At 41.4% G+C, this 27428-nt stretch overlaps 1 protein-coding gene across 2 annotated transcripts in view; it reads right to left on the bottom strand.

Moving 5' to 3' along the window:
* The window catches only part of GRM7 (glutamate metabotropic receptor 7), a gene marked incomplete at both ends in the record, with an annotated part of 645729 nt that overhangs the window by 250715 nt on the left and 367586 nt on the right, over positions 1 to 27428 (bottom strand). For both annotated transcript variants that reach the window (XM_080718117.1, XM_080718116.1), the window contains one exon: positions 25787 to 25941. In XM_080718117.1, coding sequence (XP_080574243.1) covers positions 25787 to 25941 — 155 coding nt within the window. The remainder of the gene's footprint in view (positions 1 to 25786; positions 25942 to 27428) is intronic.

Below are 27428 nucleotides of genomic sequence, written 5' to 3'. Positions count from 1 at the left end.
CTAAAGAAATCAAATAAGCAATCTCAGTGCAATGTATTGAGTTTTCCTCAGTATGTCTCCTGTCAGCCTAAGAGGTGGAGGAATTTTTTCTTATTTTCTGATCTCAATACAACAGTCAGGAAATATAAATCACAACTACAACAGCATTCCCTCCTACTGCAGTAGAAAGGCAATCACCAAGAATGCAAATAGCAGCAAATACTAAAGGATGTGGCAAAGGGAAAGAATTCTAATGTGCCGATGGTGAAAATGTCAACCAGTAGAGCCACTATGGAAATCACTGTGGAATTTCTTCAAAACTCTAAAAGTAAGCTGGGTGGAGTGGTGTGCATTTGTAATTCAAGTGCTTGAGTGGCTGGAACGGGAGGAGCACAAGTTTAAGGACAGGTTCCGCAAAATAGTGAGACTCTTAGGAACCCAGGAAGACTGTTTCAGAAACAAAAGTCCCAAGGACTGGAAGTAGAGCTCAGAGATAGAATGATCCTGGGTTCAATTCCCAGTATCACAAAAAAATAAGTAAATAAAAACAGAACTATCATATGAGCCAAGTAGGCTACTCATTGGCCTTTTATCCAAAAGACTTAGAGAGATCACACTTTAGAGGTCCACGCATGCCCATGTTTTCAGAAGTGCCATTCACAAGAGCCAAGATATGGGATCAGTCCAAGTGCCCTTCCACAAATGCATGAAAAAACGGTGGTATATCTACACAGTGGGACTTTATTCAACCACAAATCAAATTGTGCCATTTGAGGCCAATGGGTGAAAGTGAAGTCTATAATTTTGAACAAAATAAGACTCGGTGAAAAAATATTGTATACGTCCCCTTAGATGTAGAAGCTAGGAAAAAAGAAAAACTAAGACAAGGGTGGAGACTATGAACATAAATGGAAGACTATTAACATAGAAGGAAGGGAGCAACAGGAGGTAGGAACGAGGCTAGGAATATTGATCAAATAGTGTTTTTGGCCAGGTGTGGTGGCGCATGCTTATGATCCCAGCATTTGGGAGGCTGAGACAGGAGGGTCACGGTTCACGGACAGCCTCAGCTACTTAGTGAGGCCCTCTGCAACTCAGTGAGACCCCACTTCAAAAATAAATAATTAAAAAAAAATAGGGCCGAGGGTGTGGCACATAGGTAGAATGCCCCTGGGTTCCATCCCCAGTACCACAATAAATAAATAAGTTAGTGTTTGTATGTATGAATAAGCTACAATGACACTCAACACTCTTTACACTTGAGATGTACCAATTAAAACAAAAAAGACGGAAAAGAGAAAAGGAACAAAGGCATGTCCTCTACTTTTGGCACAAAATACCGAGACCTCTCGATGGCTGTTAAAAGTCACAAAATACAGCAACAGGAAACTGAGGCTAGTATCTGAGCTGTGTTTCTGCTGGGAGATACTGGTATAGACGGGTTGAGGTCTACCTGCAGACAACATGTTGATATCTGGGCTCAAGCTTCTACGGTATTGGTATCGTCTGGGTACATGCGCTGTGTACATCTGGAGGACGGAATCAAGGTAAAATACATGTTTACTTTGATCACAATTCACATAAAATATGATGGTAACGCTTGGCCCTTTTCTGCTAACACGTAAAAGGCTAGATTAGTAGCTAACTATTTATGTATAGCTTTTGCTACTTGAAGTCAATATATTTGCGAGGGGGAAATGTGGTTTGATTTATAGTATATAATTACTTCTCTCTAATGATATTCCTCTCATAATGTCTTCATATTCTGCTTAAAAGCTGCAACTGTACTTTACATGGATCCTGCAATATTTTTAAGTTCTAAAAACATCTTCCAGATGGACCTTGACTTATTTTTTTAAGGTTCTGTATGTAGGGATGTATCTTATCTGCCTGCAGGATTTTGCTTCATCCAAGAACTCCAAGAAGAAATAAGGAGGAGCATGTAAAAACAGGGGTCTTCTTCACCCATTATGGTAATTCCATTATACTTTATAACCACAGTTGACACACTTATTTTCATTTGTTTTGATGGAACTGGAGATTGAAACCAGGGGCATTCTAACTCTGAACTATACCTGCAGCCATATTTAGTTTCAAACAGGGTCTAAGGTGCTGAGTAACTGAGGCTGGCCATGAAGCTGTGATTCTCCTGTCTCAGGCTCTCAAGTATTGAGATCACAGACATGTGTCACCACACCTGGCTTGATATGTATTTCAACACTTATGTGTCAAGACCCTGTGTCTAAAATAAACTCCCCCAAAAGTTCTGAGACCGAGTCTAAATTCATAGCTGGAAATCACTATCATTGTAAAGGCAAATTAATATCGATATTATTTTATAAATATCAAACTGGATATTTTAATAGAAAATTCAATTCTGTTTTTTTGTAATGGGGCATTATACCTGTAGGCTATGCTCCCAGCCCTATTTTATTTTTTAATTTGAAAAAGGGTCTCACTGGTTTGTTTAGAGTCTTTCAACAACATTGATGAGGGTGGCCGTGAACTTGCAATCTTCCTGTCTCAGCCTCCCAAGGTCTGGGTTTACAGGTGTGCACCAACTGGGCTTGGCTTCAAACACCATTCTGAATACTAGGTAAGTTTTCTCCCACAAGGATCATGTATCTTGGGTTTTTCATCAGTTCCCTCTTTATGCATTTATTTTCAATAATCATGATCTGATAAGTACACAGCCACTATGATGTACATGGGTTTTCCTCAGACTTCCACCTGTTAAAGTTGGATCTGGGGGGTGACAATGTTGGAAGATGGGGAACCTTCAGGCAGTGGATTCTAGTTGGAATTTCTCAGATCACTGGGGCATATTCTAGACAGAATCTGTGGGGATCTACACAGGTGTTTCCCTGCTTCCTGGCCTAAGATGTGCCTATGTGCTCAGACCCTCTCTCTAAAGAGATAGCCAATGTCAGCTTTGAGCTTCCAAAACCAGGAAGCCAAATGTGTGGTGTTTCACTACAGCAAAGAAGAGTGACTAAAAACAATACCTAGAAGGTGTGTGTGTGTGCGTGTGTGTGTGTCTGTGTGTGTGTGTGTGTGTGTGTGTGTGTGTGTGTGTGTGTCTGTGTGTGCGCATGCGCACATGTGTATTGGGGCCTCCCAAGGCTAAGTCAAGAAGTCCTGGTTAATTTGAGAGTTCTGATCTGAGTTTCAGATAAACCCTAGAGCCATGGTGGAGCACCAAACTCCTAAGGATGGGATTCCCCAGCTGCCGCGTGCAATTGCCAGGTGAGGGGCATCGAAGGAATTCGGAGCAAATGAACACAGTGGACACAGGAAGAGTTGATGAAAAGTATAATTCTGATGACGGGCTTCAGTCATCCTGAGGAAAAACGTCAGTCACCAAGCCCTGCCACGTCTGCCGAAAACTTTCAAACTTTCTCAGTAGTTCTAAAAGCGAACATTTTGGCTGGGTGTGGTGGCGCACACTTGGAATCCCCGTGCTTGGGAGGCGGAGACAGGAGGATCGCGCAGGTTCGAAGCCAGCCACGCTGGCTTAGGAGACCCTGTTTCCAAATATAAAAAAAAAGTATAAAATAGGTCTGGGAGTGTAGCCTGGAGGTAGAAGGGCTTCCAGGAATCCCAGTACCACCAAAAATAAATAAATAAATAAAAGGGAACATTTTGCTGTGCCTTTAAGAAGTAAAGTTGAATATGTTTTACCAGTTTAGTCTCCCCACGGCAAGGTCAGCCTTTTTTTGTAAGCAACAGCAAGTTGGCAATGGTATGCCTCTGTATACAAATTTGTTAATCAAAGATCTCAAGTACTGATACTTTAACATGGGAATAAATATTGCATCAGCAGGAGCAGCAAGGCTCTTAAAAAAGAGCTGTAAACTTCTATAAACCCGTTCATTTTATATCTTCCCCTGCTTAATGGGGCCACATATCTGATATGTTCTTGAATATCTGGATACTAGCCGGGTGTGGTGGCGCACGCTTGTCATCCCCGCGCTTGGGAGGCGGAGACAGGAGGATCCTGCTAGTTTTAGAGACCCTGTTTCTAAATAAAAAAAAATGTAAAATAGGTCTGGGAGTGTAGCCCGGAGGTAGAAAGGCTTCCAGGAACCACAGTATCACCAAAAAAAAAAAAAAAAAAAAAATCTGAATACTGAATTTCTACACATTGGTTGGCTTATTTCCATGTATAGAACTCTGAACAGAGTCACTAGCCACTATAAATAATATTAGTTAACTTGTTTTTGGTGAGTCTTCCAAGTTCCAGGTCCTTTTAAAGTATTTAACGTATATGAATTCACTTACTCCTTATGGGGACCCACTGAGAGTTTTACCATTCCACATTTCAGAAATGAAAAAAAGATTCACATTTACTGCACCCTGCCCAGTGTTTTCTTTTTTGTTTTTTTGTCTGTTTGTTTTGGTGGTACTGAGGTTCCTGGAAACCCTTCTACCTCCGGGATACACTCCTAGACACCTATTTTTTTTTATATATATTTTATTTGGAAACAGGGTCTCTTAAGCCAGCGCGGCTGGGCTTCGAACCTGCGCGATCCTCCTGTCTCCGCCTCCCAAGCGCGGGGATGACAAGCGTGCGCCGCCACGCCCGGCATGCCAAGTGTTTTCTGACTGTGACGATTTAAGAATTAAAAAAGTAGACTTAGCAGAGATCCTTGTTACAATCATTCGTGTTTCTGTTCCTAGGGATGAATTCCAGCTAACATAGCAATTTGTGCTGATCTCATTAACATGCAGAATACACTACTTCCAACAGTTTACTCCTATCTGCTAGATCACAAGCCCTCCGAAGAACACAAAAGTAGCTGATGAGCCTTTCCACTGTCAACACATGACTCATACTAAACGCTGAATCAGTGTTCGTTAAATAATGAAATCATGACCTGCGATGTACTATTCTTCGTAATCTCTCCACAATCCCACACACACCACCCCTGTTAAATGATGCTCCTCTCATGTTGCCTAAGGTCCATGGGTTGGATCTCTCACCCCACTGTAATACTCGGAGGCCTCTCGAAGCTGAGGACGCTCTTCCATGGCATCCACTGGCAATGGCCTTGGCTGGCAGGGAGAAATGTTTTATGCTTTTTTTTTTGGGTGGTACTGGGGGTGGAACCTGGAGACTTTCTACCTCTGGGCTATACTCCCAGGCTTATTTTTGTATTTTATTTGGAAACAGGGTCTCACTAAGTTGCTGAGAGCCTCACTACGTAGCTGAGTTTATAGGCTTTCCCAACTCTATGAGTTTATGGGCTTGCCCCAACTCTATGAGTTTATGGGCTTTCCCCAACTCTATGAGTTTATGGGCTTCCCCAACTCTATGAGTTTATGGGCTTTCCCCAACTCTGTAGCTGAGGCTGGCTTCGAACCTGCGCGATCCTCCTGTCTCAGCCTCCCAAGCGCGGGGATTGCAAGTGTGAGCCCCCATGCCCGGAGTTTTATGCCCTTTTAGCAAACGACTCTTTTCTCACGATCTTTTCCCTAAGACAGGAGTTACGCCAAAATTGGCAATGCTGAAGAACAAAGGCCAGCCTCTGTGTGGTATTTCTCCATTCCAGCTGTTAGCTGCATTTGGCTGTATTCCTCTGAGCTACAGGGAGCTGTGGGAGATAGAGCCCACAGCTCTGCTGGCACGAGGTATGGACAGGGGCAGTGATGAGCACTGGGCCTCACTGGCAAGCCAGGGCCTGACGCAGATGCTCAATTCCCACCTTCGAGTTGCCTGTGTACACTGCAGAACAATCCAGGTTGGATTTTGTGGAAGAACTTTGGTTTCATTTGAGGCCCTTGGTCAGAGACTCGCAGAAACTGTTCTCTCGATAAAGGACACTTGGGACTTCCTTTCTCTAGAGTAAAACAGCAAAAGCGACTGAGCCAAAGCTGAGATAGTGTCATGGTTGAAGGCACAGGTTCCCATTTTTGTAGATTCCCTTCTTCCAACCCAGAGGGGGAAAAAAAAATCACGAAAGCACAATAATACACATTTATGAAAAACAGCATATGTATAGATGCACTGGCCCTGGACATTTTAAGACATTCAGAAAAAAAATGAAATGACACTATTTTTGCCCCAGAGGAACTTGTTATTTTATACAAGATTAAAAAGACTATCCTAATGGCTGTAAGATTAGACCATATATATATTCAATAGGCAAATTCTCTTAAATTTTGAGTATTAGATGGAATTTAACCAATGTACCTTACCCTGAATATTTAGCATTGACAAGGATCCAGATTCCTAAATCAGAATTTTAAGAGCTAAAAACATATTACTCCCTGTATTCTGCCACAGCCCTCCTTCTGCTCTCTGAATGGACACAGTCAGCTACTTAATGTGGGAGAATGTGCTCTTCGTAACTGGTCAAATTCTATTGCCCAAGTGTTTGGGGAAAATAGTCCCAGAGCGTCTTCCTTCACAGGCTTGGCGAGCATTCAGCACAGCTCTTTGCCTCACCCCTTCTTCCTCTCTAAGTCATGATTGAAATGTTCCTTGCCATGGGAAGCCAGGCTTCTCCTCAGACTAACTGCCTTAGAACGCAGTATTCAAGAGACAAGAGGATCACAGGTTTGAGGCCAGCTTCAGCAACTTAGTGAAACCCTGTTTCAAAAATAAGAGCTTCGTGGAAACCTTGTCAAAAATAACTTGACAATATATGGAAGAATTTAGCTCTAGGCTTTTATTTAACTCCAATGGTTTATATATCTGCCTTTAGAACAGTACGACACTGTTTCAATTATTGTAGCTGTATATGGTTTGAAATCAGAAAATATATATCTTCTAGCTTTGTTCTTTTTCAAGATCGTTTTGGGTATCTAGAGTCCATATTCCATATTAGGATAGATTTTTTCTGAAAAATAAATATATAAATATATGATAGTTTCACCTAAAAAAAAAAGAAAAAATATTCTCTGGTAAGAAAGAAAGTAAAAAGAAATATTGAAATGTTATATTTAAGTTATCAAAAGCTTGGTATCAGACAAATGAAACTGTTATGTGAGATTATCATTTTAAATTTTGGATAAATTGCTATAATACTAGATGTCAAACACTAAGCCAAGCATGGGAAGGAGGGATGGGGAGGGCATGGGGTGGGGATCGGCTGGGGGCTGACTGGGCGATGTGTGCATGTATGTCTACAAAAGTTTGTATCCCACTATGATGTATGAATACAGTGCACCAATAAAAAATTAAAAAAAATAAATTAATTAAAAAAATAAGAGCTTGTGGTATACCTTGGAGGTAGAATGCCCTTGGGTTCTATCCCCAACACCAAAAACAACAAAAGCACAGCACAGGGCCTGGGTGCCAGCCAAGCTGTCTTCCCAAGGCCTTCTCAACTCTGTTTCAGGTGAACGCTGAGTGGTTGGGGAAGGCAGAGGAGCTCACAGGCCCCAGGAGGACTCCACGGATTCTTGGAATCCGACGGCAAGCATTACAGAGTCTATCAGAGACTACTAAATGCGTGTAAGACATTAAATTTACACGGAATGATCATTTAAGCTGAAAGTTTAAACCCTGTGGCCAATTACTGTACTTCCTAACAGATGTATTTCCCACATGACGGGCCTGCGTGGGGACAGGAAAAGACTGCCAGTCAGAGATGGTGGAGGAGGAGCCGGCATCTACCGATGGCCTTGCTGCTTGTCTTTTTGATTACCTTCCAACCTTTTCTAAATCTACATGTGATCAGACAGGCTGCAAATTCCAAACCACTGCTGCTTTGGCAATTCCTAAATAATAAAAGGGATTTCTCGGGTGCTTTGACTGAGATAGTGCAGATATGTAGCCACCTCTCTGTCTCCCATACATCTGAGATATGACATTTATAACACAGTCTGTATCACCACACTACTGCTCTCTGCAGTTCTCTGCAGCTTTAAGAGCTCTGTCTTTTAAAGCATTCTTTTATAAATTCAGATGTTTTTTCTTTAGGAGTGGATGTACAAGGGATGGCACTATGAGATGATGCCGGGTGGAAACTTTTCTGGCTTGGAGAGGAGTCTCCTTATGAAATTACAGTCAAGGCAGTGTCCAGCTGGTAGGAGGCCAAGTCTATGGGTGTAAAGGTATTTCTACAATCCTAAAACCAAATGGCGAGAACCTGTTGGTTTCAATGCCAGTAAACCCCCAACATCATGGGCTTGTTTAATAATCACCTGCCCTCTTTAATGATCATGATAAAAAAGTAGAAAATTTGCCGGGTTCAATCCTGTTGGACCAGTGTTTCTAAGCAATCCAGACGTTTTTATAAAAGCCTCCGTGAAAGTGGAATCCAAGTAGTCAATGTGCTCCACATGGTCATAAAGCGATGCTCAGACTCCCTGAGGGCTGGCTGCAGCTGCCTACCTCACTTAAAGACTCTTGTGAGGCAAAGGTGTCTTTAATCAGAGGAAAAGATCTTTCCAGACTTGATTGTTATTGATTCTGTTATAGATTCCAATATAACCTGGAGCAGAATGAGGTACAGACATAATTCCACGATTTCAAAGCTTATCTGTGCTGCTTTGATACAGAGAAGATGGTATACTGCCTGTTGCTGAGATTGTGACCACAGCTTAGCTCTTTCTGTTCCAATAAACCATGTAGAAACAGGAAGCACTATAAGACCCACTGTGAATCATGAATATGATCTAAATTCTTCTTTCCCTATAAACAACATGAAATAAAGTATCTCACCATCTCCTCCTCACCCTCTAAAATCTGTTGGGAGGCCCAGATTGGGCAGCAAATGGCAAGGAGTTATGTAAATTAGAATCATGTACAACCTCAAAGAAGCCATAGGTCAAAGAGCACCGTGTTGACCTTTGCTTTCATGACTGAACATCCTGCTGAGACCTGCGGTCACTGCTAATTTCCTTAACACCCCCAAGACAGGAAATCTACTGCTAGACCAAGGAAAATGCCTACTAGATACTCTGTCCATATCTATTTACAATCTGACCCCTTTTCAACATCATCTGGGCTACCATACTGGCCTAATTTCTCATCATGTGGTATCATCTACTTTCAGTTTTAATATCCCTTCCCAGATACATTCAGTGGGAATACTGCAGGTCTGTCCATTTACTAGTGTTGGACTCTATGAGAACCTTTAATAAATAGTCCCGACACTCAATTCATTAAGGCTTCCCCCATTCTTGAGTTTTAGAGCTGGTAATCCCATAGAGGGCCACCTCTGTACATATTACATATGAAAACTAGGGCTCGGTGACACCATACAATTATGAAACACAAGACAGGACCACACCATTAAGGATGTTGTTCTGTGACATGGTTCTCCTCAAAGTCTCCAGAAAGATGCAGGCTAATGATGCTAAAATATTTAAACCAATGCCACAAGGCTCTTGACATAGTCTCAGACACTAAAGAGTTGACAGAAGATGTTTTTCTTTTCATTTCCTTATCTTCTCTTTTCTGATACTGGAGATTGAACCTAGGGGTGTTCTACTTCTAAGTAACACCCTCAGGCCTATTTTATTTTTTAATTTGAAATAGGACTTCAGTAAATGTTGAGGGCCTTGCTAAGTTGCTGAAGGTGGTCTCCAACCTGGAATCCTCCTGTCTCAGTCTCCCAAGTACTGGGATAACAGGTATGTGGACAATCATGCCCAACTCATTTTATGTCTTAATAACTCAATGGGATGAGTCCTCTTGCAGTCCCCACTTCTGGAGTACTTTTTTAATATCCCCCCAATTCAAGTCCTTTCCTCTAAGGATCTTTCAAGTCTCCTCTTTAAACACAAGTCCTCCCTTCTTTCAACTTTGCCTGGCCAACTTCTGCCGAGTCCCTTCCACACTCTGACCACCAAACATCTTGACTCCATAATTATCTTATACTCTGGCCATGAGCATCATGTCTTCTTTGTGTTCATCTATTTAAAAAAATAGCTGTTGAGGACCTAATATATTCTGAGCCTTATATTTTTTCAAAAAGACTTAGTACTAAGGGAATTACACTAAGAGACATCACACCTGATCCTATACAGGTTTTTATTCTCCTAGGGAAAGCCAGGTGGACACAGAAGATAATTTTCAGAGAGGGTAAGGCCCCTGAAGACATAATACGCTTTGATATGAGCTCAGGGCAGAAGGAGATTCCTCAAATGGGCCAAGAAAATGTAGGTAACTAAGATGAGATTGAGAGAAAAAAAATCAACAACTTGAAAATAGGGGGAGAGATTTTAGACAGAAGAAACCTTTAGTCTCCAGGTCCCAAAGTGGGAACAAGCACTGGATGCTGGAAGAGAGGGAGGGGTGCTACTTAGGCTGGAACTATGGGGCAGGCAGACAGCAGAGGGCAGGACAGAGATGGATCTCGCTTGCAACACAAGCATGCCCGCAAGGAGACTGGGGTGTGTGTTCAGGTTGGCAGAAATCCACTAGAGGATTTCATGGGAAGGACTTCCTTACCTATCTATGTAATCATGAAAGACATCAATGTGCCAGACATGTGTGTGCCTCCCATAGGACTAAGACCAGGCCTCTCCAAGAGAAGGGATCCCATATTCATATTTGTGCATGTACATTAAATCGACTGCATGGTTCATTTTTATGAGATCTTCTGAGTTTATTCTGGAACAATTCCCTCTAGCTTAAGAGGATACTCTGTCTCAGCTCTGATTACACGATGTTAGCATTAGCTTCTCTGCTGTATGATGATATTTCTTCCTCTCAAGTGCCCTTCTTAAGAGTTTAGCAAAAGGCAAGACTGAAATTTTAGCATAGTCATTCATGCACCACCTTCAAAAACTGTACTCAATCCATGCACCACCTCTACAACTGGATGACTATTATATGTATCTAAAAAGCACTAATCAAATAAACATGCCAGAGGGATGTGTATATGTGTATATGTATACATATCGTGTCTACATACATACATACATACTTATACTCATGCGTAATAGTCAGGAAAATGGAACAGGAGGACTGTAGGTTTGCAAAGAGATGCCGTAATATAGTGAGATGCTCAGTTACATACGAGGCCTTGTTTCAGAACAAGAAATGAAAAGAGCTAGGGGTCTAGCTCAGAAGTAGTATGCCTCTGTGTTAAATTCAAGTAACACACACACACACACACACACACACACACACACACACACACACACACACACATTAATGGTGGTTGCAAAGATGCAGCCAAAAAGAACAAATCGGGCCATGACTTCTAATTACTAGCAGTGCGGACTTGATCGTGGTAGGTGAGGCGGTTTCTCTGTGGTCAGGTGTGGGTGGGTGGCCGGGTAAAGCAAGCATGGTTGAAGGGGCCCCCACTTGCTCAATGACGGATGGGTGACTTTCCAGTCTTGCGGTCCCACTTCCAGTGAGTCCCCTGGGAACCTGTTTCTCTCCTCGTGGTGGGAACAGTAGCTATATAACAAAGTTGAAGGGCACATCTGTCACTGGAATGATTCTCTAGTGACTTGATGGCCTTGGTTCAAGTATTTTGCTGATGTCTTTCAAGCTGAGAAGAAGGTTATGATTAATACTAAAGTTACTGAGCTAATATCCTTAACATGGTCCAGGCTATAAATACAAGGTGGCCTGAGATTTACTTTGATTTTATGTTCTTTTTTAGACCTTTTTCTCAGAGACATTTAATTTATGTTCATGAGAAAGAGTACCTACAAAGAGAATAAGAAGCCCCATAAATCCGTGAGCAGGGAGACAGACACAACACACATGCTGCAGGTGCTGGTCCCCACCAGGTCTTCCCTATGCTTCTGCCATTTGAAAAACTCAGTTCTGGGCATGATAAGAATAAGAATTCTTCATCCCAGTCTGAGCAGCTAACACTGCAGCTTGCTATATCTAGCAAAATTGACACCAGCAAGGCATACATTTAAGCTAAAAGGGATAGAATCAAATACTCATGAGATCTTAAGCTGAGAACTTTGTGTTTTTCTTTCCTTGCAGGTATTCCAAAAGCAAAATATGGAGGGCTTGTGTGGAGGCTCAATGTACATCCAGCCCAAGCAGAGACTCGAGTGCTAGCCAGATAGTGACTTAGCAGTCAGGGTTAGAAATGGTACAGAAACAGGCAAATTCAGAGTTTTCTGTTACATCGAACCTTTACTCAAACAGGATGCATTATCAGAGTCAAACACAGTGTGTCAAACTCTTATCAAATGGTATGGTACATAAAAGCCATGATAGTGAGTTAGAAACTTTTTTCTAATCCATTATCTCTGTTAAGTCAGCTGTGGGCAGTAAGTTTTGTCCTAGGCAAATCTCATGTAGTTCTCAAGTTCAGATAAAACACTGGTCTTAGGGTTTAGTAGGTGGTTCTGAGGCATGAGAGAAAAAGCAGGAATTCCAGCATGACATGAGCCCTGAATTCATATGTCTTTGAAACTTGGTAGCTATAGCTCTGACCCAAATTATAACCTCTCAAAGCCTTGTTTTCCTTATTGACACAACAGAACATATCTCTTGGATCTTCATAGATGCCCTGTAGGATGTACCATTTTCACAGTGAGGAAATTAAAAGGATTATCAGAAACTGTTTTGAAAATTTATACTCCAATAGACTGGAATTTTTTAAGCACATATAACCTACCTAAATTGAACCAGAAGGACATAGCAAGCCAAACCAACCAACAGCAAGCAAAGCAATATAAAGAGTAATGAAAATCCTGCCATCAAGGAAAAGCCCAGGCCCAGATGGGTTTCCAGCTGAATTCTACAAAACTTTAAGAACTAATCCCAATACTTTACAACTTGTTTCAGGAAACTGAAAGATAGAATTCTTCCCAACTCCTTCTACAAGGCCGGGATCACATTAATACCAAAACCAAATAAAGATACCTCAAGAAAAAAAAAATACAGACCAATATCTTTGATAAACACAGATGCAAACATTTTTAACAAAACACTAGCTATATGCACCCAAACCATATCAGGAGAATTGTACACCATAACGAAGTTGGTTTCATCGCAGAAAAGCAAGGCTGGTTCAACATACACAAATCATTATATGATTCACCAAACCAAACAAAAAATATATGATATCAATAGACGCAGAAAAAGCATTTGACAAAATCCAACATCCATTAATGTTAATAGCACTACAGGAAAATGGAATAGAAGGAATGTGTCTCAACACTGTTCAGGCAATATACAATAAACCCAAAGCCAACATCATATTGAATGGGGAAAAACTGCAAGAATTCCCTCTAAAATCAGGAACAAGACAAGGATGCCCACTATCACACTTTTTCAATAAGGTCCTCGAGACTCTTGCCACTGCAATCAACGAAGGACTTCAAAGGAATTCAAATAGGTAAAGTCGAATTAAAATTATGTGTTTGCAGACAAGATGATCCTGTATCTAGAAGACAAAAAATAAATAAATAAATAAATAAATAAATACTCAACCAAAAGACTACTGGAGCTGATTGACCAATTCAGCAAAGTGGTGGGATACAAAATTAACTTAAAGAAATCACTTGTTTTTCTATATGCCAACAACAGGGCAAGAGGTGTAGTTCAGAGTTTGAATGCCCCTGGGTTCCATACCAAAACCCTAAAAATAAATAAATAAATAAAAACTATGCCAAAGACAGATCTGAATGCCCCATCCTGATAAATGTTTCCTTAAGGGAACATCTAGCATAAAGTGTATATAACCAACTTTTATAACCAACCAAGGAAAGAAAAAATATCCCTCAGACCTCCTAAAAGCATGAGAACTTCCTGATTCTTGAACTCGAAAGAGTTGGTGTCATTAGGATGCCCTCAATCCTGACAATCAAAATCCCCATTCCAGACTTCCCAAACTCCAGTTTAAAAAAAAAAAAAGTGATGATAAATTTAGTACTGTAATCCCAGTACTTGGGAGGCTGAGACAGGAGGATTGCACAGGTTCGACGCCAGCCTCAGCTATTTAGTGAGGCTCTCAGCAACTTAGTGAGACCGTGTTTCCAAATAAAGCATTAAATAGGTCCAGGAGTATATCCCGGAGGTAGAAAGCCCCTGGGTTCCACGCCTAGTATATAAAAGAAAAATCATTGTAAACTAATAGAGTTGGGGAAAGCCCATAAACTCATAGATTGGGGAAAGCCCATAAACTCACAGAGATGGGAAAGCCCATAAACTCAGAGTTGGGAAAGCCCATAAACTCATAGAGTTGGGGAAAGCACATAAACTCATAGAGTTGGGGAAAGCACATAAACTCCTAGAGTTGGGGAAGCCCATAAACACATAGAGTTGGGGAAAGCCCATAAAGTCATAGAGTTGGGAAAGCCCATAAACTCATAGGGTTGGGGCAAGCCCATAAACTCATAGGGTTGGGGCAAGCCCATAAACTCATAGGGTTGGGGAAGCCCATAAACTCCTAGAGTGGGGGAAACCCATAAACTCCTAGAGTGGGGGAAAGCCCATAAACTCATAGAGTTGGGGAAGCCCATAAACTCATAGAGTTGGGGAAGCCCATAGACTCATAGTTGGGGAAGCCCATAAACTCATATCTGCGGAAAGCCCATAAACTCAGAGTTTTGAAAGCCCATAAACTCATAGAGTTGGGGAAGCCCATAAACTCATACAGATGGGAAAGCGCATAAACTCATAGAGTTGGGAAAGCCCATAAACTCATAGATTTGGGAAAGCCCATAAACTCATGGAGTTGGGGAAGCCCATAAACTCATAGAGTTAGGGAAGCCCATAAACTCATATTTGGGGAAAGCCCATAAACTTGGAGTTTTGGAAGCCCATAAACTCTTAGTGTTGGGGAAAGCCCATAAACTCATAGAGTTGGGGAAGCCCATAAACTCATAGAGTGGAGGAAAGCCCATAAATTCACAGAGTTGGGGAAGCCCATAAACTCACAGAGTTGGGGATGCCCATAAACTCACAGAGTTGGGGAAGCCCATAAACTCACAGAGTTGGGAAGCCCATAAACTCAGGTTTCAGTGCTACGTCTTTTGGAAAAATCAAAGCATCCATATTAATTTTTGTTAATGCTACAAACGCTTGAGAGATTCAACATGGCTTGAACCCAGCCTCAGCATGACCCGCCTCAAAAAAAAAAGGGTCTGATGTGACATCTCTCATAGAGGATATTAACAAACCAGTTGGGTATGGTGGCACATACATGTAATCCCAGTACTTTGGAGGCTGAGACAGGAGGATCTCATGTTAGAGGGCTGCAGATGGTAACTTTTCAACAATTTGTTAAAAAATGTTTAAAAGGACCGAGGGTGTAATATAATGTTCCTGGGTTCAATCCTCAGTAACACATCTACACACCACTCACCAAGCAGTAACGCAAACAAAACACAAAGCCATATGATATGGGCTTATACATCGTCTATGGCATTTTTGTTCTGGAAAATGAGCTCCTCTTATCCATACCAAACTAAAATGAGGATTAAAGGCAGCTTGCTTTCACCTGGGAGGGATGTATATATGTATATATGTATATATGTATACACAAACACATTATATGTATACATTATATATGTATACACACACACATATATGTACATTAAAAACTATACATTAGCATCGCTCCTGGGTTATTAATTTTCCTGCTCTAGACACAGAATATTTCAACACCAAGGGCATTTTGCAGAAAATATGGAGTCATGACACTGATGATGGGATGCCAATCCGACATGTTCAGCAGCCAGTGGTGAGTTATGCAGATGCCCTAGTGCGACAGATGTGAGCCAGATGGTAGCAAGCACTTATCACAGTGATGTAGGATCCTTACAGGGCAGGGAAGTTCTTGAAGGAAGGGGTAGCCGGGGACCTGTCAAGACTCTCCCCTCAAAGTAAAATCTGTATGCCTGTTAGTCTCTCACTCCCAAGGAGGCACAGTGTGTGATAAGCTGCTATTAGTCCATATCTCTTCCCGTCTCCTTTGATGACCAGGAGTTATTTGTTCCCCGGGTTTGGCAGCAGCTGATAGCTGACGAGAGGCTGACCCTGGGAAGCGCACAATGATACCCCTTGTTTTTTGGTGGGACCAATCTTCTGGAGAAATTTGTGATCCAGAGATTTCTGCATTCAGGGTAAAGGTAGATATCTGCTGCTGTCAATTTTATTTCCTTCAACTCCTTCCCGTTCGTTAGCCCATTATTTTCTCAAAGAGTATTCCCTAAATAAAACACGGACAGGAGTCACATACTAAGACTGCTTCTAAGAAACTCAATCTGTTGTGTTTTTCAGATCGCCTTTAATCTTGACCATCAAAAGCCCCAATTCAGACTTCCCAGGCTCCAGTTTTAAAAAAAAAATGAGAAATTTTGTATGCAAACTTGCCAATGTCCCCTCTGCCTCTGTCTCCTTAGTAATAAAACAGAGATAGCAACCAGGTAGCTTTTGTGACAGAGTCCCCGTTTTGGCGGATACGTTATATAACTCTAGGCAAGTTATCTAACCCAAGAATCTATTTTTTTTTTCATCTCAAAACTGTGGATCAAAATAGCTCTTCCTTCCAAGGTGGTATTTCATAATACCTTGCTCATTGTAAGTGTCTAACCAAAGTTCACTCCTAATGTGACTGTTACCACCATCAACATTATCACAGACACAGCTTCATATAATTATCTAATCACTCCACCCATGAACGGGGGGGAGTGCAACACTATTCCTTTCTAAAAGAATATTTACACAGCGAATTTCAAGAAAACCTGGGCATTTTTCTATTGACTGTGTCTTTAATATTCTTGGGTTTTTCTTGAAACCGGTCGTTAATTTGCTTGGGGCCGTTCATGACATTGACACATAGAAGCCAGATGTATCCCCACCACAGCAAGAGCTAAGAGCCCCTGCATGAGGGATGTTGATAATTGGAGTAATCAACTCAGCAACCTTTTTGGGAAGCCCATGCTACCTCTAAAGTGCCAGTAGGCTGTGATTTCCTTGGTTCATATATATTCTCTAAATTTGTTTAGAAAACATCAGGAAGAAACTTTTAGTGCTCAATTATTTCTAAAAAGCACATTTCCTCAGGTTAGAATATATTAACTCTCCAAATGTCAATGTCAGAGTGATTGGTTTTTGGCAAACTCATATTCGATTTAAGTAAAACAACTGTCACATCCCCAAGAGAGTTAAGGTATGCAGTAAAATGAAAAAGGAGAAGCTGGTCTACTGAGAATTTTGGTATAAGAAAAACAAACAGTAACGAGGAAACACATAGCTGAGAAGTCATGAAAGCTATCTGTCTCCTATGGAAGGAAATTATGCGATTAATCACTCCAATTTTGGGAGAATTGGTCAAAAGCTAGTTTCCATATTCATCAAATTAAAATAACTGCACTTCCAACGCAAGACATACGATACTATAATACTATATATTACATACAGATGGTCTCGGGACAGTCGAGCTTACAGGTAGAACTAAGAATAGAACTCATTATCGTTATTATCATTGGGGGCAGAACCTGGTGAATTCCTCGCCGTGCACCAATGTAGAGTATAAACAATCTTTTCTAATTCCGCCTGTGTCGTGCTGTTTAGCTGTATCTGGCCGTGTTTTCTGACTTTGCCACGACCTTCCTCCCATACCTATTTTTCTTTGTGACTTTGCTTTATGGCTGCTTCGAAAGCCCCTCCAGGGGTTCCGTGACTGTGAACATAGACATGGGGGAAAGTACTGAGATCTTTTGTCAAAATGGTACGTTAGCTGACAAATGCCCATTAGCCAACAAATGTTCAAGAATATGAATTTACCAGGAAAGACAGGTTCTTCAAAGAGCAGTAAAAAAAAAATAGAGGATATTTATATATATTTATTCTTTTTTTTTTTTTGGTGGTACGGGGAACCCTTCTACCTCTGGGCTATACTCCTAGACCTATTTTATATTTTTATTTGGAAACAGGGTCTCTTAAGCCAGCGAGGCTGGCTTCGAACCAGTGCGATCCTCCTGTCTCCGCCTCCCAAGCGCGGGGATTACAAGCGTGCCCACCATGCCCGGCTGATATTTATATTTAAATACAAACTTTCTGCTTGAAGTAGGAAGTATTAGAAATTACATCTGCAGAGCCTCACAAAATATTTAAAATGCATCAAGTTATTAATTCATGCATTGTGTTGTATTTGCACAAAGGAATATTCTAGAGCGATTAAAAGAAATGTGTATTATACGTATCAGTAAGGCTCCGTTTCCAAGATATTTTATCAGGTGAAAGAAACACCTCCCCCCCTTCAGAGATGTGGTTTAGGACATACTATCCCCAATACGGTACACCTTGGCATTTGAGGAATCAGGTCCTACCCTTACCTTGGATGTAGGACCTAGACTCTCATATAAGAATACTCTTTCCATACCTAGAGAACAGTAGCATCCTCATCCCTGACAGGGACATAATGAGGACTCAGAACCAAAAGGCCTTGCTAACTCCGCAGTTAGTCATCATGAGATCATGTCTGCTTTGCCCACCGAGCTTCTACAGAACTATCTTTTTTCTCAGACAGGACCAAAATATGAAGGTTTCCCTGTTTCTTCAGGTCTCTATTTTTTCTTACCATTTTTTTTTTGTGTGTGTGGCACTGGGGATTGAACTCAGGGGCAATTTACCTCCTAACTATACCCCCCCAGCTCTATTTTATTATTTTATTTAGAAACAAGGTCTCCCTAGGTTGCTGGGCCCCTCGCCAAGTTGCTGAGGGTGGCTATGCACCCCCGTGCCTGGCTTCAGATCTGAAGGCTTCGTGTAGCTCAACTTACATTAAATAAATCTTTATGCCGGGCGTGGTGGCGCACGCTTGTCATCCCCACGCTTGGGAGGCAGAGACAGGAGGATCGCGCAGGTTCGAAGCCAGCTGCACGCGCTGGCTTAGGAGACCCTGTTTCCAAATATAAAATGTAAAAATAGGTCTGGGAGTGTAGCCCGGAGGTAGAAGGGCTTCCAGGAACCCCAGTACCACAATAATAATAATAATAATAATAATAATAATAATAATAATAATAATAATAATAAATAAATCTGTATGCCTATGCTTGTTAACCTGTCTTTTATTATAGACACCTAACCCATGAGACTGGCGCTGTGTGACGGAAGACATCTTTCCTTCCTTTACAACACACACCTGCGCACCCCATCCCTAGTCACACACACATTACAGGATTCCATACGACAGGACTACTCTGTGAAATGTGAGAACAAAGTCAGGTACAACGATGCATGCCTGTAATCTCAGTACCTGAGAGGCTGAGACAGGATCACAGGTTCAAGGATAGCCACTCAACTCAGTAAGGTTCTCAGTAATCAGGTGAGATGCTATTTAAAACCCTCAAAATAAAGATAAAAGTTAGAGTAAAAAAAAAAAAAAAAACTGGGGTATTGCTGGGAGGTAGAATTCCTCTGAGTTTAAGCCTTAGAACCCCCCTCCCAGACATACATACAAGCAAAACTCATCTACTGTAAGATAAATAATTCTATTTAAATGAACTAAAAAAGAGCTATTTGAACCGTTTTGAGAACTGTAGAATTAGTAACAAGTATGTTATGTCTTGATTCGTGTGGCGATTTCCTTTATAGAGATATATGTAAATCATCCAAGTCTGAAGAGAAGATTTCCGTATTGCAGACTATGTAAATGATACTTCAAAATAAAAATTCTAACAATAACATGATACCAAAAGTAACAAGAAGCTGGGCATGATGGCACATTCCTATAATCTTACTACTTGGGAGGCTGAGACAGGAGGACCCTAGGATCAAGGTCAGCCTCAGCCACTTAGTGCAACTCAGCGACCTAATGAGACCCTGTTTCAAATTTAAAAAATAAATAAATAAAAGAGATGAGGGTATAGTTCAAAGGTAGAATGCCTCTGGGTTCAATTTCCAGTACCATTAAACAAAAGAGGTTAGAATGTAATTTTCTAAGTCAAATTACAAATAGTACTGTATGCTCAATTTGAAGAAACACTGCGTAAAACATCTCTTTTTAACAACAAAGTTTTCCTTAATGTTGAAAGGTCATTTTAACTTTAAAATTTCAATTAACCTATAGGATACACCTATTATCATAAGCATACTGAACTCGAGAAACACAGCTCTTACTTTGAAGTTATAGTTTCCTTATTTTTCCAAATGAGGCCATAATTAAGAAGCATCTAATTTCTATTAAAAAAAAATTAAGGAAGTCCTTATGACCTCCCAGTTTTTATAAATGACTTTTCTTCCAGCAATCCCTTTGGCTAGCTCAATGGCCCTTTAAAATCTCAGTACTGATTTACATTCCTATTGAGTCCTAAATGTAATATTTTCAGGCAGTTTTGTCTGATTCTTCATGCTCAGCACACACACACACACACACACACACACACACACACGAGGGTTGTAGGCTTGAGGCAAGCCTCAGTAACATAGTAAGACTTTGTTTTAAATAAAAAATAGAAAGGGCTGGTGGTTTATTTCAGACAGAAAGGCCCTAGGTTCAATTCCCAGTTGCCTCCAACACATACAGGCACACGTATGCATGTACACACATACACACACGCTCACACAAATAGCACTGTGCTTTAAGATACTATTTTTATATTTTTCTTGTTTTTTTTTTCTTTCTCCTAATATATATGGAACATTCAAATAATTAAGGAAGGGAAGAGTGTGGAGTGCAGTATATCTACACTGGAGCCAGAACCATTTTAGTTCTGATGTCTATTGCTTTGAGCTTCCTGGCTCTATGAAAAACGAATTCACTGACACTCTTGTAAAAATCACAAAGTCCTTTGTTAAAGACGCTGATGTTTTGAAGCTGGGACCAGAGTATGATTATAATTTCTGTCTAGGTCAACATTCTCACTTTTATAATCCAAAGCAACTGACCACACAATTTAAGAGGAAGGAATATTATTGGATCATAACTTTTTTGGGGGGAGATCCAATATATGTCAGGACGAGTGTTGTAAGCTCAGGTGGCATGAAGCAGAGAGAGGGAGGGAGCCAGGCTCTGCTCTCACATCGTGGAGGCTGGAAGCAAGAGAGCCAGCAAGTGAGAGGCTCCAAAGACACAGACACAGTACCCAAGGCCACAAGCCCAGGGACCCACCTTCTCCAGCCCAGGTGACCACCCAGTAGATCCATCATAATGGATTAAGTGAAGATTACAATCCTTGTGACTTACTTTTATCACCTCTGAATATGAATACATGAGCTCTTCAGGGGACACTCCACATCTAAACCTATGAATTATTATCCTGTCGCTTCACCCGTGAGAGGAGTCAAGCTGTTCTCCAGACCACTTGAAAGTCACCAACTGTGAGCCGCTGGAGTCAGCTCTGAGGATGCACCCATAATTCCCCTAGCTCCCTCAGGCCGATGATTATGCAGAGATAAAAGATGCAGGACCCTCGCTTTTGCTGGCTCTGAGCAATGATGCTCAGGATGGCTGGCTTTTAGAGGAATGGGGTGGTGTACAGGATGGGGGTGGTCCTCAAATGCCTTGTTCTGAACAGGTAGGGGCTGGAGAGAATTCTTGTGTTCTCTTTCGTCGGGCAGCACACAAGTGCAGAAAGACCAGAAAACACAGAAACTATAAAATTCACAGAAGTATTTGGTTCAGGAACAGAAGGAAGGCAGCCAAGTCCTAGAGATGGTCTCTAGATCTGCCAGGAATACTGGGGAGCCAGCAGGACCACAGCCAACCCTCCCAGGGACCCTGACAACATTAAACTAAAAGGGATAAAATACCACCTTTGGCTAAAAAACACCAACCCCTTATTTTCTCTATGTGAGAACTAAATACTTAAAAAAAAAAAAAAACTACTTTCACAGAGACAGTATGCTTGCTAGTACTACTCTGGCCAAAGTAAAATTTGTTCTATTACACAGAGAGAGAGTGGGGAGAAAGGATGAGGAAGCTCAGTATATGAGCTGGGTGTCGTAATGCACATCCAGGACTTGGGAGTCTTGAGTCAAGAGGACCGCAGGTTTGAGGCCAGCCTCAGTGACTCAGCAAGAAATTCAAAAACATTACAAGACCCTGTATCAAAATAAAAAAATAAAATAGGGCTGGCGGTGTAGCTCAGAGAAAGAACGCCCCTGGGGGTTTATTCCAACACACACACATACACACACACACACACACACACACACACACACACACACACACCAAAAGAGTACAGATTCTGAATTATTGGCTTCTTTTTTCTACATCTAAGTGTATAGCTCAGTCAAACGTAAAGGTGTATTATCAGATATGTGGGATGTTCTAGTCCAGCATGATCCAATATGGAACATCCACCGATTAGTAAAACAAGAGGAGGAGGAGGAGAAATAAGAAGAGAAAAAGGTGGAGGAAGCAGAGAGGGAAGAGGAAGCAGAGAGGGAAGAGGAAGCAGAGGAGGAAGAGGAAGCAGAGGAAGAGGAGGAGGAGGAGGAAGAGGAGGAGGAGGAGGAAGAAGAACAGGAGGAGTAACAGCAGCACCACCAACTTCAGGCAGGTGAGCAAAGCTTACTACCACTTATAGGATATTCTCCACTGACAGTTTCACATTAGCTATTTAGCAGCTTTGGTCAGAAGCCTTGGCTCTATGGAATGCGTTTCTGTTTTCATTTCCTTACACATGGCCCTGGAAAAGCAGAACCTTGATCTCCATGTTCTGTCTGCTATGAAGGTGAATGCAGTTTGGTCCTCTTTATAACAACACACAGGGTCAACATGGCTGGGTCAGGCCACGGTGTCCCCTCTGCTGCCCCAAGACAATCTTTGCTTTCTTTGAGGTAGGAGTGTAAAGTTTTGCATGGATGACTGCCACTCTGATCCATTCCAATAATGCTTTTAATAACAACATTGCTCCATTTCATTGTCTAGGGGCATACTTTTATTATTTTTCTTTTTCCTATTTGGCCAATTCATATGCTATTTTGTGGTTGATTTTGCAAACTCATGTATTCCCACTTATTGCAAAAGAATTTTTTGTAATACTAGGGATTGAACTAAGGGGCATTCTACCTCCGAGCTACACCCCAGCCTCAATTTTTATAATTTATTTGGAAACAGGGGTCTCAATAAGTTGTAGAGGGCCTCACTAAGTAGCTGAGGTTGGCCACAAACCTGCAATCCTCCTGTCTCAGTCTCCCAAGTATTCAAATTATAAGCAGGCACCACCATGCCAACAAAAATAGTTTTTAAAATATTTATAAAACTTTTGATATAAGTAGTAATTTCCCAAAATGTCATTTACCTAGGGTTAGTAACCATGAAATATGGGGGTCATTTCTCTGTAAAGAGGACCTCAGCTAAGACCTACTATTCCTTCCTTGTCATGGCCTCTTACCACTTAACCTCCAGTTTTTGGAAGTCCTCTGATTACACCTTGATCACATCTCACACATGGGTCAGATGAGTCTCCCCAGACTTTAAGGATAAAATACCAGCTCCTTACTGTAGTTTCTGGTCCCTCTACATTGCACCCCTGATGTATTTTTGGACCTCACAGAATCTGATTTCTCTTTATATAAAATAAAATCCCATTTTTTTGAGTTACTATAATTTCCAGGCAAAAAGTGCTAGTGGTACATGGTACATTACACGCCTATTTTCAGGAAGAAACACACATGAGTAATCACAACCACAAGGGTATGCATGACACTGGAAATGCAAAAGGGGTAACTAGCCCAGGCTTAAACAGAGTGCCATGGCTCCAGGTAAAGCTAACATTTTCATCTTAAATGTCTATCAAAAGCCCATAGATTGAAAAGTCATTCTTCAGAGTGTATGACTTCAAAAGGTAGCGTCTAGTGAGTGGCTTGTAGGTGATTGGCATTGGTGGCGTATTGTTGAAAAGGATATGTGACCCTGGTCCCCTCCTCTCTTTCTTTTGGGTCATAAAGAGAGCAGAATGGCCCTGCCACATACCCCTGCAGTCAACAGCCCCACCACAGGACCAGAGCAATGGGTCCAATTAATCACGAACTGATCCCTCAAACCATAACCCAACAAAATATTTCTCTTTATCATGTGATTACCTCAGGAATTTTGGTACAGTGACCAAACGCTGCCCAACACAGATGGTTTCCCTCCAAAATCAACATCTAAACAGAGACCTGAATGGTAAAGGGGAGTCAGTCATTCAGACAGTGCCACACTGACCAGCCATCTCGGTGAACAGCCTTTCAGAGGTCTTACACACAGGAAAGTTAGAAGACCTGGAGTAACTTCAAGATGACTGGAATGCAGGGCTATGCTACAGAATACATTCTTGGCAGCTTCCCTACTGTGGCTGCCTCTTGGCTCCTCTGCCTTCACCTCCCCAACTTCTTTCTTCTCCAGGACCGGTGGGTGAGCTCCCAACCTTCACTACATTAGTCACACCCTCTAAAGGGCATTTCCTCTCTACCCCACCTCATTCTGCACAGAGTTTCTCAGCTTCTCCTCTCACTGTTTATCTTCTGACACCTTCCCCTACCTCTGGAGGGCAAAGATTGTCCATCTTTTGTCTTCTTACCTCCTAGCAAGAGCTTGGCACACAACAAATACATTTATTTGCATGTAAAGGAGTAGAGATGGTTAGACTCTCTTTATTCTTGCAACCCATCTGCAAGTGCACGGGTCTGCATACTGAAATAGGCAATCTGCTCTGGACATAGAGTGGGGGCTGAGATCAACCCAGCCTCCCTCTGGCACCATGGTTGACTCCTGGAGTCTTTTTTCACTCCAATTAACATAAAAAGGACAAAGAGACAGAGTGAACCACAACTGGATTCACGCTAAAAAAGCCTATGCAGACCTACAACACTCTGATGAGAATAATTAGACTGGAGTGGAGAGATAATACAAAGAAATGCAAATATTTGACTTCTGTGGAGTTAGAGGACAGAGTTCACTTAATTGAGCAAAGCTTGTTTTTGTTTCAGGGACTCTTTGGAGACGTGGACCATGCCAAAGTGAACACAAAGCAGGGCGTCAGCAGACAAGTTCAGTTTTCTTTACCAAGGGTCTTCTTTTATATTAATATTATAAAAAGGAAACATAAATGGCAACCTGTGAGCTTTGTTAGATCAGAAGGAGACCCATAATTGCCCTCTTACAAATTATCAGGGGAAAAAAAAAGTTACTGTAGTCGCAAGGAAGATAAAGTATAAGAGGCAGAAACTGAAGGCAACAAGAGGGACAAAGCAAATGAGAACACAGGAGATCTAGGGACACGAAGCCGCCAAGATAGTGCACACTTGTCATCTTAGCACTGGGGAGGCTGAGACAGGACGATCGCAAGTTCGAGACCAGCCTCAGCAACTTAGTGAGGCCCTCCGTAACTTAGTGAGACCCTGTTTCAAAATAATATAGGGTTGGGTGTATAGTTTAGAGACAAAACGCTCCTGGATTCAATTCCCAGTACCAAAATTAATTAAATTAGGTAATTAAGAGTGGTCTGGGGAAATGAGCGATACAGATGCCTGCTTATGTGGCTTGCATGTAAGGATAGCTTCCTGGGTCTGCAAGGAACCTCACTGGTAAGAGGGAAATGATTCCTACAGTTTGCCAACTCAAAGTAACAGATAAATTCCAAAAGGAAAATGAATACTCTTCCTGGTGTGGGTAGCACACTGAGGGCACTTGAATTCATTGTTACTTCAAAGAGAGTTCTTGCTGGGTGAGAAAAGAATATTTGCTAATTGCAACAGTTTCATGAAAACTAAGACAATCTCCACAAAAGCGAAATGTCAACCGAAAGAAAAGGCCAGGTGCGTGGCTTCATTTGCATTTCATGGCTCCAAGTTGGAAACTACCCTGCACTGATTATGCGCCAATGCCGAACCCTCCAAGAGACAGGTGCCTTGAGCTAACAGCACAGCATCCTCTGCTCGGTGAGCATCTCCTGCCTGGCAGGTCCCTGCCCAGTAGGCACGTACCTTCCACCGTGGCTCGCTTGGGCTGGATGGTGATGGCTCCTTCTGCGATGTCTTCATGCTGATGCAGTGGGTTCACTTTGGAACCCCAGCTGTCTGATCCCACCCAAAGGAAATGGCCTACTTGGTCAGCTCTTTTGGCTGCAGCCAGGATTTGCCTGTGGGGAACAAAACATAGAAACGAATATTAATGATAAAGAATCAAAGCTGAGCCTAAAGAGAGATGGAATCAAGTAGAAAATATTTCTTCTCAGAGAGTAAATATTCAATTACAAAAAAAAAAAAAACCATGCCAAAGGACTTATACCTCTAATATATAAAGAGATTTTGTGAGTCAATAATAAAAATGTCAAAGCATTTGGGTAAGATAAGTGAAGAACATTAAGAGTCAAAAGATAAAAGGAGAAATACAAATATCTGACATTACAAAGGGTGGAAATGTAAATTGGAACAAGACACCAAATTCACTTCTCCCACTGGCCAAATCATTAATTTTGTTTTGTGAGTTTTGGCTTAGGGCAGGAGAAATGAGCCAATAAGCCCTGTCCACTGGACATACTAGAGGTCCATAGTACCTAAGTCAACTGAGCCACCAGAAATCTAAGTAACTAGGGGAAATTGCCAAGGGAAAACAAAAACCAACATGGAAGGGGAAACTGGTGTGGTGGGGGGGATGGCTAGTCGATGAATAATTAATACACTTAGTTGAAAATCATCATATGTATAATCAACAGCAAGATAAAGTAAAAAAGCAACCGGGTAGGGTGGCACTTGCTTGTGATCCCGGTACTCGGGAGGCGGAGACAAGAGGACTCCAGGTTCGCAACCCGTCTCAGCTACTTAATGAGGCCCTCTGCAACTTAGTGAGACCCTGTTTCAAAAATAAAAGATAATATAGGGATGGGGGTGTAGCACAGAGGTAGAATGCCCCTGGGTTCAATCCCCAATACCGCAAAATAAATAAAGTAAAAAGCAACAATATGAAATAGTTCTTGCTTACTAAAAATGTGACATTAAGATGATATTGAAAGAAAAGAAGGGACAAGTTAGGTAAATTCTCCAGAACAAAGCCACCACCAAAATTCTAAAAGTAAACAGGTAAAGAGTGAAGGAATGGATACAGGAAGAACTCTGTCCCAGCAACACCTCGGAGCAAATGTACAGAGAGAATGAGGCCAACTTGTAAAGCAGTATTTTTAATGAAAATATGAATTTCCAGAGTCAGTAAGTTCAACTAGTGTCAGAATACAGGGATGTGAAGTGTATTGCAAAATATAAGCTACTTGGAAATAATGACAATGCTCTAAAATCTGAGTACATCAGGATGCAGGCAGAGAAGACCAACGATGATACGATGACTTTAAACTTATGAGAAAAAATAGTTTTTAGTCTAAAATTTTAATTAAATGGAACTCAAAGAGTCCCAATGCAAAGAGAATTTGCAAGCCTGCCCAGTGGGTGCCACGGAGTTTTTCGTGTCAAATTAGAACCTCAGTCTCCTACAAGTGAAGAGTCCATTAAAACTCAGTAATCTCCACTGCTGTTTGATGTAAATCATTTGTAGACCAGGTATGGAATATGTAATAATATGAGAAAACACCCTAACAACTCAACTATTACATATTCAGTCAAAATACAGTTTTAG

Source organism: Muscardinus avellanarius, assembly GCF_963383645.1.
Source record: "Muscardinus avellanarius genome assembly, chromosome: 22".
Taxonomy (NCBI): Eukaryota; Metazoa; Chordata; class Mammalia; order Rodentia; family Gliridae; genus Muscardinus; species Muscardinus avellanarius.
Note: the sequence above shows the minus strand (reverse complement) of the source record. Positions and strands in the feature narration are given on the sequence as shown.